The sequence below is a fragment of the Panthera tigris genome, chromosome B4 (genome assembly GCF_018350195.1).
Source record: "Panthera tigris isolate Pti1 chromosome B4, P.tigris_Pti1_mat1.1, whole genome shotgun sequence".
Lineage (NCBI taxonomy): Eukaryota > Metazoa > Chordata > Mammalia > Carnivora > Felidae > Panthera > Panthera tigris.
The window spans coordinates 52,198,665-52,214,724 of record NC_056666.1 but is presented as its reverse complement, the minus strand read 5'-3'; the positions used below and the strand labels follow the sequence as shown (position 1 = coordinate 52,214,724).

Genomic DNA, 16,060 nt, shown 5'->3' with positions numbered 1-16,060 from the left:
CTTCCAAATTCATTTTCCAAGACCAGTATTACCCTAATACCAAAACCGGACAGACATCACAAAAAAAGAAAACTACAGGCCAATAACCCTGATGAATATAGATGCAAAAATCCTCAACAAATTAGCAAACCACATATAACAATACATTAAAAAGATCATTCACTGCAATCAGATGGGATTACCAGGATGCAAGGATAGTTCAGTATTCACAAATCAATCAACGTCATATATCTCTTTCACAAATTGGAAGAAAAATCATCTCAAGAGAGGCAGAAAAAGCATTTGACAAGATTCAATATGCATTCATGACAAAAACTCTCAGCAAAATGGGGTTAGAAGGAACATACCTCAACATAATAAAGGCCATATATTAAAGACTCACAGCTAACATCATCTTCAATGTTGAAAAACTGAGAGTTTTCTAAGATCAGGAACAAGACAAGAATGTCTACTCTCACCACTGTTATTCAATACTGTATTAGAACTCCTAGCCACAGTAATCAGACAACAAAAAGAAATAAGAGGCATCCATATTGGTAAAGAAGAAGTTAAACTGTCACTATTTGCAGATGACATGATACTATATATATAAAATCATAAATATTCCACCAAAAAACTACTAAAAGTAGTAACTAATTCAGTAAAGTGGCATGACAAAAAATTAATATCCAGAAATCAGTAGTATTTCTATACATGAACAATGAATTCAGAGAGAGAAATTTAAAAAACAACACCATTTACAACTGCACCAAAAAGAACAAAATGCCTAGGAATAAACTTAACAAAAGAGGTGAAAGATCTGTACTCTGAAAACTGTAACATACTATGAATGAATTTGAAGACGACACAAACAAATGGATAGTCCATGCACACGGGTTGAAAGAATATTGTCAAAATGTCCATATTACTCAAAGCAATCTACAGATTCAATGCAATCCCTATTAAAATACCAACAGCATTTTTCATACAACTAGAACAAAATAATATTAAAATTAGTATGGGGTCACAAAAGACCCCAAATAGCCAAAGCAATCCTGAGAAAGAATAACAAAGCTAGAGTTATCAAATTTCATATTTCGATATACACCACAGACCTATAGTAATCTGAACAGTATAATACAGGTACAAAAATAGACGTAAAGATCAACAGAACAGAGACCCCAGAAACAAAGCCACATTTATACAATCAATCAATTTATGACAAAGGCAAGAATGTACAATGAGAAAAATATAGTCTTTTCAACTACTGGTGCTAGAAAAATTGGACAGCTACGTGTAAAAGAATAAACTAGACCACTTTCTAACACTATCCACAAAAATGAATTCAAAGTGGATTAAAGACCTCAATGAGAGGGAACGTGAGAAGATGGCAATGTAGGAGGATGCTGGGCTCACCTCATCCGCTGATCACTTAGATTCCACCCACATCTGCCTAAATAACCCAGAAAACCACTGGAAGACTAGCAGAATGGACTCTCTGGAGCCAAGCGTAGACAACAGGTCCACAGAAGAGGGTAGGAAGGTCAGAGACGCAGTGAGTGGTACATGGACTGACGGGAGGGAGCTGGGGCAGTGGAGGGGCAGCTCGCCGGGCAAGGCAGAGCCCCAAAGTCTGACTTGCAAAAGCGGTAAGTCAGACTGCGTGAGTTCTGACAGCCAGTGGACTTAACACCTAGAATGCTAAAAGTCAACAGCTCTGCTCTCGGATAGCAGGGAGGGCAAGAGGACTCCGGGAGGGAGAGTTGTTGAGCCCTGGAAGACAGAGCTCAGCTCGGCTGGGGAACAAAGGTGCTGGCAAGTGCCATTTCCCTCTCCCATCGCCCAGCCAAAATTCCAAAGGGAAGCAGTTCTTGTCACCGAACATGCTTGCACCGCGCAAACGCCCAATGCTGTGCTTCTGTGGATCCATCCCTCCAACGGGCCTGCCTCCCTCCCGGTGCTGCAGGGCCCCTCCTGCAGGGGACCAAGAGGGCAAAGCTAGCTAAGCCTGCCCCCCCCGCAGCCCCCCCGCCCCGTGCACCTTGTGGATCCACCCCAGCTAATACACCCTTGGCCAGATCCCATCAAAGCAGCACCACAAGCCTGGCAGTGTGCAAGTACCCCAGACAGGGGCCACACCACTCCACAGTGAGTCCTGCCACTGGAAGAGGGGAAGATAAGGTACACACCAGTCTGACTATGGCCCCAGCGGTGGGCTGGGGACAGACATCAGGTCTGACTGCAGCCCACCAACCAACACAAGTTACTCCAGAAAGCACAGTGGACATGCCCCGCAGTTCTGCGCCACTCCAGGGACTATCCAAAATGACGAAATGGAAGAATTCCCCTCAAAAGAAACTCCAGGAAGTAGCGACAGCTAACGAATTGATCAAAAACTATTTAAGCAATATAATGGAACAAGAATTTAGAATAATAGTCATAAAATTAATCACTGGGCTTGAAAAAAGTATAGAGGACAGAGGCGAATCTATTGCTACAGAGATCAAGGGACTAAGAAATAGTAATGAGGAGCTAAAAAATGCTATAAATGAGGTGCGAAATAAAATGGAGGCAACCACAGCTCAGATTAAAGAGGCAGAGGGGAGAATAGGTGAACTGGAAGATAAAATTATGAAAAAAGAGGAAGCTGAGAAAAAGAAATAAAAAAATCCAGGAGTATGAGGGGAAAATTAGAGAACTAAGTGATGCAGTCAAACGGAACAATATCTATATCATAGGAATTCCAGAAGAGGAAGAGAGAAAGAGGCTGAAGGTGTACTTGAACAAATCATAGCTGAGAACTTTCCTGATCTGGGGAAGGAAAAAGGCATTGAAATCCAAGAGGCACAGAGAACTCCCTTCAGACGTAACTTGAATCGATCTTCTGCACGACATATCATAGTGAAACTGGCAAAATACAAGGATAAAGAGAAAATTCTGAAAGCAGCTAGGGATAAACCTGCTCTAACATATAAAGGGAGGCAGGTAAGACTAGTGACAGACCTATCTATTGAAACTTGGCAGGCCAGAAAGGAATGGCAGGGAATCTTCAATGTGATGAACAGAAAAAATATGCAGCCGACAATCCTTTATCCAGCAAGTCTGTCATTCAGAATAGAAGAAGAAATAAAGGTCTTCCCAAGCAAACAAAAACTGAAGGAATTCATTACCACTAAACCAGCCCTACAAGAGATCCTAAGGGGGATTCTGTGAGTGAAATGTTACAAGGACCACAAAGTACCAGAGACATCACTACAAGCATGAAAACTACAGACATCACAATGACTCTAAACCCATATCTTTCTACAATAACACTGAAAGTAAATGGACTAAATGCTCCAACCAAAAGACATAGGGTATCAGAATGGTTAAAAAAATATAAGACCCATCTATTTGCTGTCTACAAGAGACTCATTTTAGATCTGAGGACACCTTCAGATTGAAAGTGAGGGGATGGAGCACTATCTATCATGCTACTAGAAGTCAGAAGAAAGCTGGAGTAGCCACACTTATATCAGATAAACAAGATTTTATTAAAGGCTGTAACAAGAGATGAAGAAGGGCATTATATAATAATTACTGGGTCTATCCATCAGGAAGAGCTAACAATTACAAATGTCTATGCGCCAAATACAGGAGCCCCCAAATACAGAAAACAATCACAAACATAAGAAACCTGATTGATAAGAATGTGGTAATTGCAGGAGACTTTAATACCCCACTTACAGAAATGGATAGATCATCTAGACACAGAATCAATAGAGAAACAAGGGCCCTGAATGATACATTGGATCAGATGGATTTGACATATATATTTAGAACTCTGCATCCCAAAGTGACAGAAATACTTTCTTCTCTAGTGCACATGGAACATTCTCTAAGATAGATCACATACTGGGTCACAAAACAGCCCTTAATAAGTATAAAAGAATTGAGATCATACCATGCACATTTTCAGACCACAATGTTATGAAATTTGAAATCAACCACAAGAAAAAGTCTGGAAAACCTCCAAAAGCATGGAGGTTAAAGACCACCCTACTAAAGAATAAATGGGTCAACCAAGCAATTAAGAGAAAAAATTTAAAAAACATATGGAAACAAATGAAAATGAAAATACAACGTTCCAAATGCTTTGGGATGCAGTGAAGGCAGTCCTGAGAGGAAAATACACTGCAATCCAGGCCTATCTCAAGAAACAAGAAAAATCCCAACTACAAAATCCAACTGCACACCTAAAGGAAATAGAAGCAGAACAGCAAAGACACCTCAAACCCAGTAGAAGAAGAGAAATAATAAAGATCAGAGCAGAAATAAACAATATAGAATCTAAAAAAAACGGTAGAGCAGATCAATGAAACCAAGAGTTGTTTTTTTGAAAAAATAAAAACAAAACTGATAAACCACTAGCCAGGCTTCTCAAAAAAGAAAAGAGAGATGACCCAAATAGATAAAATCATGAATAAAAATGGAATTACCACAACCAATCACTCAGAAATACAAGCAATTATCGGGGACTACTATGAAAAATTATATGCCAACAAACTGGACAACCTGGAAGAAATGGACAAATTCCTAAGCACCCACACACTTCCAAAACTTGAACCGGAAGAAATAGAAAACTTGAACAGACCCATAACCAGTGAAGAAATTGAATCAGTTATCAAAAATCTCCCAACAAATAAGAGTCCAGGACCAAATGTCTTCCCTGCGGAATTCTACCATGCCATTAAAGCAGAGATAACACCTAACCTTCTCAAGCGGTTCCAAAAAAATAGAAAGGGAAGGAAAACTTCCAGACTCATTCTATGAAGCCAGCATTACTTTGATTCCTAAACCAGACAGAGACCCAGTAAAAAAAGAGAACTACAGGCCAATATCCCTGATGAATATGGATACAAAAATTCTCAACAAGACACTAGCAAATCGAATACAACATATAAAAAGAATTATTCAATATGATCAAGTGGGATTCATTCCTGGGCTGCAGGGCTGGTTCAACATTCGCAAAATCAATCATTGTGATACGTCACATTAATAAAAGAAAAGATAAGAACCATATGATCCTGTCAATCGATGCAGAAAAAGCATTTGACAAAATTCAGCATCCTTTCTTAATAAAAACACTCAAGAAAGTTGGGATAGAAGGAACATACTTAAACATCATAAAAGCCATTTACGGAAAGCCCACAGCTAATGTCATCCTCAATGGGGAAAAACTGAGTGCTTTCCCCCCTGAGATCAGGAACACAACAGGGAGGTCCACTCTCACCGCTGTTGTTTAACATAGTGTTGGAAGTTCTAGCAGCAGCAATCAGACAAGAAAAGGAAATCAAAGGCATCGAAATTGGCAAAGATGAAGTCAAGGTTTCACTTTTTGCAGATGACATGATACTATACATGGAAAACCCGATAGACTCCACCAGAAGTCTGCTAGAACTGATACATGAATTCAGCAAAGTTGCAGGATACAAAATTAATGTACAGAAATCAGCTGCATTCTTATACACTAATAATGAAGCAACAGAAAGACAAATAAAGAAACTGATTCCATTCACAATTGCACCAAGAATCATAAAATACCTAGGAATAAACCTAACCAAAGATGTAAAAGATCTGTATGCTGAAAACTATAGAAAGCTTATGAAGGAAACTGAAGAAGATACAAAGAAATGCAAAAACATTCAGTGCTCATGGATTGGAAGAATAAATATTGTTAAAATGTCAATACTACCCAAAGCAATCTACACATTCAATGCAATCCCAATCAAAATTGCACCAGCATTCTTCTCGAAGCTAGAACAAGCAATCCTAAAATTCATATGGAACCACAAAAGACGCTGAATAGCCAAAGTAATATTGAAGAAGAACACCAAAGCGGGAGGCATCACAATCCCAGACTTTAGCCTCTACTACAAAGCTGTAATCATCAAGATAGCATGGATTTGGCACAAAAACAGACATATAGATCAATGGAATAAAATAGAGACTCCGGAAGTGGACCCACAAAAGTATGGCCAACTAATCTTTGACAAAGCAGAAAGGAATATCCAATGGAAAAAAGACAGTCTCTAACAAATGGTGCTGGTAGAACTGGACAACAACATGCAGAAGAATGAAACTAGACCACTTTCTTACACGATTCACAAAAATAAACTCAAAATGGATAAAGGACCTGAATGTGAGACACGAAACCATCAAAACCGTACAGAAGAAAGCAGGAAAAAACCTCTCTGACCTCAGCCGCAGCAATTTCTTACTTGACACATCTCCAAAGGCAAGGGAATTAAAAGCAAAAATGAAATATTGGGACCTCATTAAGATAAAAAGCTTCTGCACTACAAAGGAAACAATCAACAAAACTAAAAGGCAACTGACAGAATGGGAAAAGATATTTACAAATGACATATCAGGCAAAAGGCTAGTATCCAAAATCTACAAAGAACTCACCAAACTCCACACCTGAAAAACAAATAATCCAATGAAGAAATGGGCAGAAAACATGAATACCCAAGGGATACAGGAGTGCTGATGCATAGGGGCATTTGTGCACCAATGTTTATAGCGGCACTTTCAACAATAACCATATTATGGAAAGAGCCTAAATGTCCATCAACTGATGCATGGATAAAGAAGCTGTGGTTTATATATACAATGGAATACTACTTGGCAATGAGAAAGAATGAAATATGGCCTTTGTAGCAACATGGATGGAACTGGAGTGTGTTATGCTAAGTGAAATAAGTCATACAGAGAAAGATGCCATATGTTTTCACCCTTATGTGGATCCTGAGAAACTTAACAGAAGACCATGGGGGAGGGGAAGGGGAAAAAAAAAGTTAGCAAGGGAGAGAGGCAAACCATAAGAGACTCTTAAAAACTGAGAATAAACTGAGGGTTGGTAGGGGTGGGAAGGAGGGGAAAGTGGGTGATGGGCACTGAGGAGGGCACCTGTTGGGGTGAGCACTGGGTGTTGTATGGAAACCAATTTGACAATAAATTTCACATTTTAAAAAAAAGACTTCAATGTGAAACATGAAACCATAAAATCCTAAAAAGGAACATGGGCAATAATTTCTCTGATATCTGCCATAGCAATATTTTTCTAAATATGTCTTCTGGGGCAAAGGAAACAAAAAAGCAAAAATAACTAAACACTACATCAAAATAAAAAGCTTTTGCATAGCAAAGGATACCATCAACAACAATGACAAAAAAAAACCAACCTACTGAATGAATAGAGGAAGATATTTGCAAATGGTATGTCTGATAAAAGGTTAATATCCAAAATATATAAAGAACTGATACAACCCAACACCCAAAAAACAAATAATACAATTAAAAATGGGCAGAGGACCTGAATAGACATTTTTCCAAAGAAGATGTACAGATAGCCAATGGACACATGAAAAGATGCCCCACATCACTAAACAACAGGGAAATGCACATTAAAACCATAATGAGGTATCGCCTGACACCAGTTAGAATGGCTAATATCAAAATGACAAGAAATAACAAGTGTTGGCAAGGATGTAGAGAAAAAGGAACCTCCATACACCATAGCTGGGAATGTAGATTGGTATAGCCACTGTGGAAAACCATATAAAAGGTCCTCAAAACATTAAAAATAAAAATACCATATGACCTAATAATTCCACCATTGGGTATTCACTCAGAAAGAAACAAAAACACTAACTCAAAAAGATATATATTTATTGCAGTATTATTTACAATGGCCACACAGGAAAGCAACCTAAGTGACCATCAACAGATTAATGGACAGGGAAAATGTGGTACATAAACACATGCGAATATTACACAGCCATAAAAACAGATGAGAACATGCCAGTTGACACAACATGGATTGATCTGGATGGTATTATACTAAGTGAAATAAGTCAGACTGAGAAAGGCAAATACCATATGATTCCATTCATAAATGGAATCAAAAAAAATGAATACAACAAAAAGCAGAATCAGAACTACAAATCCTGAGAACGAACTGATGGTTGCCAGGGGAGGAGAGGTGAGTGGGCAAAACAGGTGAAGGGGAGAGGGAGAGACAGGCCTTCAGTTATGGAATAAGTCATGGGAATGAAAAGAAAAGCATAAGGAATATGGTCAAGATTTGGTAATAGCAATGTAATAGGAGAGATGATAGCTATACCTGTGGGGAACATAGCACAATGCATAAACTTGTCAAATCACCAAGTTGTGCACCTGAAACCAATGTAACATTGTGAGTCAACCACACTCAAATTGAAAAAAGAGAGAGAGAAAGAAGATATCACAAAAACTTCAAATCACTTAAAATCTTACTAAACAATGGTCAGAAAGAAGATCTGAATAGTTTTTCCAAAGAAGACATGCTCAATATTGCTGATCTAATCAACAGGGAAATGCAAATCAGGACCACAGTGAGACATCTCATCTCACCTCTCTTAAAATGGCTATTATAAAAAAAAAAAAAAAAGACAAATAACAAGTGCTGGTCAGTATATGGAGAAAAAGGAACTCCTGTGCACTGACGATGGAAATATACATTGGTGCAGCTATTATAGAAAACAATAGAGAGGGCTCTCAAAAAATTAAAAATAGAACTACCATACAATACAGCAATTCCATTTCTGGGAATTCATCTGAAGAAAACAAAAAAACCTCAACATGATATGTGCATACCTATGTTCATTGCAGCACTATTTATAATAGCCAAAATATGGAAACAACCTAAGTAACCATTAATAGATGAGTGGATAAATACACACACACACACACACACACACACACACACACACGTGATAGAATATTATTCAGCTATAAAAAAGGAATAAAATCTTGCCATTTACAACATAAATAGACCATGAGGATATTATGGTAAGTGAAATAAACCAGAGAAAGACAGGTACTGTGTATAATCTCACTTACATGTGAAATCTTAAAAACAAAACAAATAAGCAAACAAAACCCAAGCTCCTAAATACAGAGAACACACTGGTGATTGCCAGAGGAAGAGGTGAGAGGTGAGGGGGGGGGAAGGAAGGGGGATAAGTGAGAGGGGCAAACAATACAAATTTCCAGTTATAAAATAAGTCATGGGGATGTAATGTACAGTATGGTGACTACAGTTAACAATACTGTATCGCATATTTGAAAGTTGCTTAGAGAGTAAAACTTCAAACATTCTCATCACAAGAAAGGAAAAAATATTTTGTAACTATTTAAGGTAATGGATATTAACTAGACTAATTGTGGTGATCATGAAATATGTACACAAATATCAAATCATTATGTTGTATATGTGAAACTAATATAATGTTATATGTCAATTATACCTCAATTAAAAAATAGAAAATAAAATTCTTACATAATCAAGTTAATATTTCTACATAAGACCTTTCTAGACTTACAGAAAACATATTTAACAAAATTTCAAAAGCTTTCTCCCTGAGATAGAGGAGATAAGAAACCTGTTATAACCACTTCTATTCAACATTACACTGGGGTGCTTGGACCTGGTCAGTGCAAAAAAAGGCAAGAAAACAATAATAGGTATAAAATAAAAGGAATGAGTATTTGAAGGGAAGAAATAAAACTGTAAATCTTTCATTACTGGCAGATAACATGATTATGTATGTGCAAAATTCAAAATCTTACAAACTACTAGAATTTTAAAAAGTCTCTTGATACAAAGCCAATATACAAAAATCAGTTGCAATTGTAGACACTGGCATCAAACAAACAGAAAATCAAATTTTAAAAATAGCATTTAAAAAGCATCAATTGGGCCGTGGCTGCTCTCCCAAGATGGCGGCTCCTCCGGGCGAGTACTTCAGCGTTGGGAGCCAGGTGTCGTGCCGGACGTGCCAGGAGCAGCGGCTGCAGGGCGAGGTGGTAGCCTTCGACTACCAGTCCAAAATGCTGGCTTTAAAATGTCCCTCTTCCAGTGGAAAGCCCAACCATGCAGACATCTTGCTCATAAACTTACAGTATGTTTCAGAAGTGGAACCCCTCCTCCCCTAGCTTCACTCAATGTTAGTAAGCTTGCCAGCAAAGCACGGACAGAGGAGGAGAAGCTGAGCCAGGCCTATGCAATCAGCGCTGGTGTTTCCCTAGAGGGCCAGCAGCTCTTCCAGACCATACACAAGACCATTAAAGACTGTAAATGGCAAGAAAAAAACATCGTAGTCATGGAAGAAGTTGTTATTACACCCCCATATCAAGTGGAAAACTGTAAAGGCAAAGAGGGGAGTGCACTGAGCCATGGACGCAAAATAGTTGAAAAACATTTTAGAGACGTGGAAAGCCAAAAGATACTGCAGCGTTCACAAGCCCAGCAACCACAGAAGGAGGCTGCCCTGTCATCCTGAGTCCACACACACGGAGGACTCTTCCAGCATCCAGCCAGCGAGGCGATGGTGGTGGCTTCGGCGGAGGCAGGCCGGGGGAGGGAAGGGATCCTATATTTCCTGTTGGCTCTTGTTAACAAAGGGTCAGCATTTCCAAATCTTAGACTTGAACAAACAAAACACCCAACAAAAAAGAACAAGAGAATAATTTAAAAGTTGAATCATTACTTGACTAACAGACTTCGGTCCACCATGTCCTTTTCACAGTCCCCTTCTGGAACAGTCACCTTGTTAATTTTATTTTTGAAAATTCCTTTCCTGCTCTGCCCTTTCACCTTTGACTTTCCTAGTCTGTCCCTGCCATTCTGTTTTTATAAGTGGCTTCACTTGCCTTCTGAGTGATTGAAAGAAACTTTTACATCTCTTCCAAAATAAAAGTAACAAGTTGACTGTGACACTGAAGTCGAGACTAGAGCAGCAGACAGAGGTCTCACTTTAAATTTGTCTTTGGTTTTCTTTTTCTTTTTTTTTTCTTTTTTTTGCACAGGGCATGGCTTGAATTAGTTTTATTTTTCTTAACTTTAAATATATATATGAAAATATATATTAAAATGTTCTCTAAATATTTTCTGCTTCTTGCAGGTCTCTTTTTACTAGATCATGGCCGCTCTTCCCACCTCCTCCCTTCAAAAATAAAAATGTATTCCCCTCCCCACCACCTATAGCCAGGCAACTAACTTGACTTGGTTCACAGCAAGAATCTTCTGCAGCACTTTCTAGAGCCGGTGTTTGCAGGTGGGATTCGGCTGTGAGGGTTCCTGATGGCTTTTTAGTCTTTAACTGTGTGTGTGTACCAGTCTCACATTTGGCCAAAACCTCAGGATTCTCCCTCTGCCTTTTGTCTTACTTCATGGTACTAGAAGAACTTCCTCACCACACTCCTGTCTCCTAGATGGGAGAGTCAGCTGCCCTGTCTCCTGTGCCCTCTGCAGGAAGAACTGTTTTGCATGGCACGTCTCAGCTCCTCCTCGAAGGATGATTTTCTTCCTAAGAAACCTGGAGCCCACCTCTCCCAGTCTCTCGGAGTCTGTATCCAGAGCCAGTAGCCCAGGAGAAAGCTTGGGTGACCTGTAGTTTCTCTGCTCCCACCAACCTCCTGCTTTTATGCCCTTCCCCACCCCCCTGAAATTTTACAAGCTTATGATAGTTTGTATGTGCTCAGCCAATGGGCAGAAAACCTGGAGAGAATTTCTGGACTTTAGCCCACCAGTTTGTCTGGTTTGACTAACCTGCTGAGTGCTAAAACTGGCACCTGTTGCCCCCATGCCTTCAGGGCAGCCCGGGGGGGCAGAGTGTGCCACCAGCTGAATGTCAGGCACCGAGTGGGAAGTGGGTGATGCTCATGTGACTGGCTAGAGCTTTGGGGGTGGGGTGGGGGGTAACTACTATCTTTTTGGCCATGATCTCTTTCCCCTTCCTTTTTTTTTTTTTTTAATTAATTAAATGGATCAAAATTAAATAATTCAAAAAAAAAAAAAAGCATCAATTGCTTAGAAATAAATCTACTGAGTGATGTTTAACAATTATATTCTAAAATTACAAAATATTATTGGGAGATATATACCATACTCACAGATTGGAAGATTCAATGTTACAAAAATAACAAATCCTCCAAAACTGATCTACAGATTCAAGGTAAACCCTATCAAAATCCCAGCTGCATATTTTTTGAGGAACTCCACCGTCTGATTCAAATATTCAAAGAATCCAATTGATTTATGACAAAGGTAACACAATGAATTAGGAAAAGATGGTTTTTAGTCAATGTTACCGGGTCAACTGTATTGAAAAATTAAAAAAAAAAAAAAAAAAACATGTAAAAAATTTGAATCCTGAACCTCAACCATACACCATATGGCAATATCAGTTTCAGATGTATTATAGATCTAAATGTGAAATATAAAACATTAGTTTCCAGAAGAAATCATATAAGAGTATTTCTATGATATTTCGATAAGCAAAGATTTCAACAGAATATAAAAAGCACTAACCATAAATGTAACCAAATTGATAAACTGTTCCATATGAAAATTAACAACGTCTATTCATCAAAGACATGATTAAGAAGTGAAAAAGTAAAGCCCCACAGTGGAAGGTGTTTGCAATACATCTTATTGACAAAAGATCCAGAATCAAGAGAACTTCTAAAATCTGTAAGATAAAGATAGGCAATCAAAAAGAAAAACCGGGCAAGAAACATGAGCAGGCACTTTGCAAAGAGGATATGATATCCAAGGAGTCAATAAACATATCTAGAAGTACTCAACTCCTTTAGTTGAAACACAAATTAATATCACCATGAGATACTACTACTATCTGCCATTATGGCTAAAAATAAAAATGACTGATAACACCAAGATTTGGAAAGGATGAAAAGCAAATGAAACAGAACTTTCATAAACCACTTGAGAAAAACTATCAAGCAGAGGTTCCAGGCCGGCTCAGTTAATGGAGCATGCCACTCAATCTTGGAGTTGTGAGTTCAAGCTCCATGCTGGATGTACAGATTACTTACAAACAAAATTTTAGGGGCACCTCAGTGGCTCAGTTGGTTGAGTATCCAACTTCAGCTCAGGTCATGATCTCACAGTTCATGGGTTTGAACCCTGCATTGGGCTCAGAGCCCGTGTCAGCTGTGCTGACAGCTCAGAGCCTGTAGCCTGCTTCAGATTCTGTGTCTCCCTCTGTCTCTCTGCTCCTCCCCTGTTCTCTCTCTCTCTCTCTCAAAAATAAACATTAAAAAAATTTTTTTAATCTTAAAAAAAAAGAAAAACTACTGAGCCATTTCCACTAAAAACAATTACCATATGATCCAAGAGTTCCACTCCTAGTTATATACAAAAAGAAATGTGCACCTCTGTTCCCTATAAGAACACTTATAAAAATCCTCATAGCAATACTGTTAACAGTAGCCCAAAACTGTGGACTTTTCATACAAAAGAATACTACAGAGATACAGAGATCTGCAAATGAACAGGGCATCGCTATAGGCAACAACAGGGATAAATCTCACGAATGTAACATTCAATCAACAAAGACAGGAAAAATACATCCTTTATAACTATATTAATATAAATTTCAAAAGCAGGCAAAACTGTTCTATGACTTAAAAGTTAGGGTGGTAGTTATATTTGGGACAATAGAGACCAGGGGAGCCTATGGGTTTCTGGTAATAGTGTATTTCTCATTCTAGGTGGAACTGGCTTTTCACTTTGTGGAAATTGATTGAGCTATGCATTATGATTTGTGCACTTTCCTGTATGTATGTTATACTTCAATAAAACATTTATTTCTTTTAATTCGCAAAACATTTCACAAAATAGAATGTTCATTTTTCTTTGCCCCTAACAAATGAAGGAATTCAAGAACTCCTAGCTCAGGTATGAAGCCAACTAAACCATTGCCCATTCACAAATGACAGATGTCTCAGGCTGCAATTTTCCTAAGGCTAATTTATTTGCAAGATTCAGCTGCCCCACATATGAGTATTTTCCCATTCTTGCTGGTCTTTCTCTTCTGCCACCCTCTTAATTCTGTTTTGTTTTTCCTCTCCTTACATGGCTCTGATGTTGATGAGACCAGACTTTGTTGGATCTCAGAAATTCATTTTCCATTTCTTAATCACAATGGTAGCCATAACACAATTGCAGAAATGCAATTTGCCATCCAAATCTAGCAAGAAGACACAAAAATTAATTATTTAGACGCTAACCCATCTGTATTCTTTTAAAAATTTAGCATGGTTTTACTCTGGTTCCTACATTCTCATTTTAAATTCCTATTGATTTTCATTGTGTAACTTAGTATTTTGGAAAAAAAAACACAAAGTTTTATTAATTCCTAATACAAATTATAAGAATTGTGAGATACTTATCCTTTATTCTTCATACTCCATTTTCAAGGTCAAAACCAGCATTAATTCAACTTCACATTTTATTAAATGTTATGTTGATGTTCCAAATCCCCCATGGCCCCAATTCTAATTCTTCTCCCACTTTTGATTAGTCTCTTCCATCAGAACCACAGCAACTAAAATTGCCTCAGAAGAAAGGAGAAAGAATTAGAATTTAGTTATTGACTTTTCCAAAGGGCATGGTAATGAATATATAAAACAATCAGGTGGGAATGAGCAATGCAAATGACTTCCTATTTAGGGCTTTTAAGCTTCTCTATGATTAAGCTATAGTAAAGAGCAGCGTTTAGCAATTATAATTTCTAATAACAAATCTGGCCTAAGCAATTTTTTTATTACTTTCATTCAGCTATCCAGACTTCAGTCTCTATTTTTGATAGCTAATGCAGTTAACCCATAAATGCACATTTGAGTCATCTTCTTTTAAAGACTATGTAATTCTGAGACTACATTTTGTTATAACAAGACAAAAACTTATATAGAGAGAACAAAAACTAATAAGCCACAAGTTATAATTTCATTAAGAAAAAAATGCAAAAGAATAACTTAACATAATGGTGAATAATTGGATTAATTCTCTCCTACTACCAAAAAATCTTTACTGATGAAAATATGCATACTTGTAATGTCTTGAGAGCACAATAAAAACGTTATAAAATCATATGCAAAGAAAAAAAATAACAGCATGCCAACAACTGTTTTTATTATTACAGTGGGTAGGAAAAAACCCTTTGCAAGTCTGACCAGTCCTTTGGAAATGATGGTGACTGTAAAGTAACATTTTTCTTCCTCTATATGTAAGTGATTTCCATGGCAACTCTCCATCTGTTTCTCACTATTTTCACAGGCTTTTTAAAATTAAGCTTACATATGTCAATGTTCCAAGATAATCTCTGTGTTTGCATAAACCATATGCCTCCTTGACAAAGTTGGTTATTCCAGTAACATTAGAGAAATGTTTAAATGTCACATCTGTTTTAAGAAAAAAAATGAGGGTAAAATGGGAATGAAGTTGGGATAGGAAGCACTGTTTCTACAAATCCACTGGAAATCAATCCTTAAGCCAATGATTACAGACTTATTTTTAGTTTCTAAATCACAAAGTGACTTAAATTCTAATAAGAAAGTATTCTATGTAGAATACAGAATATATATGAAATATACCTGAGTTTATCCAATACTTAAAACCTATAGGAAGTATACAAGCTTCCTAATATAACCTTTATATTAGCAGTCTTCATATATGAACTATATACGTGTTATTAAGGATCATGTAAAAGATAAGGCATCCCTTTAAAAAAGATAAAACTCAGCAGGTGGGAACTATCAAATAAATTTGGAACTTCTTTTTTCGCTATCAAATCCTTCCCATAGTGTTACTAGAAGAATGCTTCAGAAATAATTAGATCCCTGAGAAGCAACTAGAATGACTTTAAAAAAAAAAGCTAAGCTTTCAACTGAGATTTATTCTTCAATCATATGTGACATAGAAACCTCTAGCCACAAGCTCTTACAGAGAAGAAAAACCAACAGAACTTAACTCTTAATCACTAAAATATTGGGCCCAAGGCAATTATACTGATGGATACATTTACTACCAAAAATAATAATTTTAAAGAGACCTTCTTGAAGGTGCAAAAATGAGTATCAGATGACATTATTAAAAAGATGTTTCCCTTTTTTGTTTGTCTTTCAGTGGGCTGAAAGACAGGAGGCTGTCTTGCATGTGGAAAGCGTGTATGTCCTATGTCCTGAAAGAGCT

The 16,060-nt window shown here is 37.6% G+C and overlaps 1 protein-coding gene and 2 long non-coding RNA genes across 3 annotated transcripts in view; 1 reads left to right on the top strand and 2 right to left on the bottom strand.

Annotated features, from left to right (window-relative positions):
• LOC107179431 overlaps nt 1-16,060 on the bottom strand; it is a 201,326-nt gene that overhangs the window by 101,357 nt on the left and 83,909 nt on the right. The gene's annotated exons all lie outside the window — the stretch shown is intronic.
• Nucleotides 1-16,060, bottom strand: part of LOC122240305 — a 43,713-nt gene that overhangs the window by 11,503 nt on the left and 16,150 nt on the right. Inside the window, exon 2 of the long non-coding RNA XR_006219812.1 lies at nt 13,943-14,424. This is a non-coding gene — a long non-coding RNA (uncharacterized LOC122240305). The remainder of the gene's footprint in view (nt 1-13,942; nt 14,425-16,060) is intronic.
• Nucleotides 9,775-10,780, top strand: LOC102969300 (protein LSM12 homolog). Its single transcript, XM_042991858.1, is given in 2 exon segments — nt 9,775-9,979; nt 9,982-10,780. Coding segments are annotated over 2 exon segments (561 nt in total). The 5' UTR covers nt 9,775-9,783; the 3' UTR covers nt 10,347-10,780.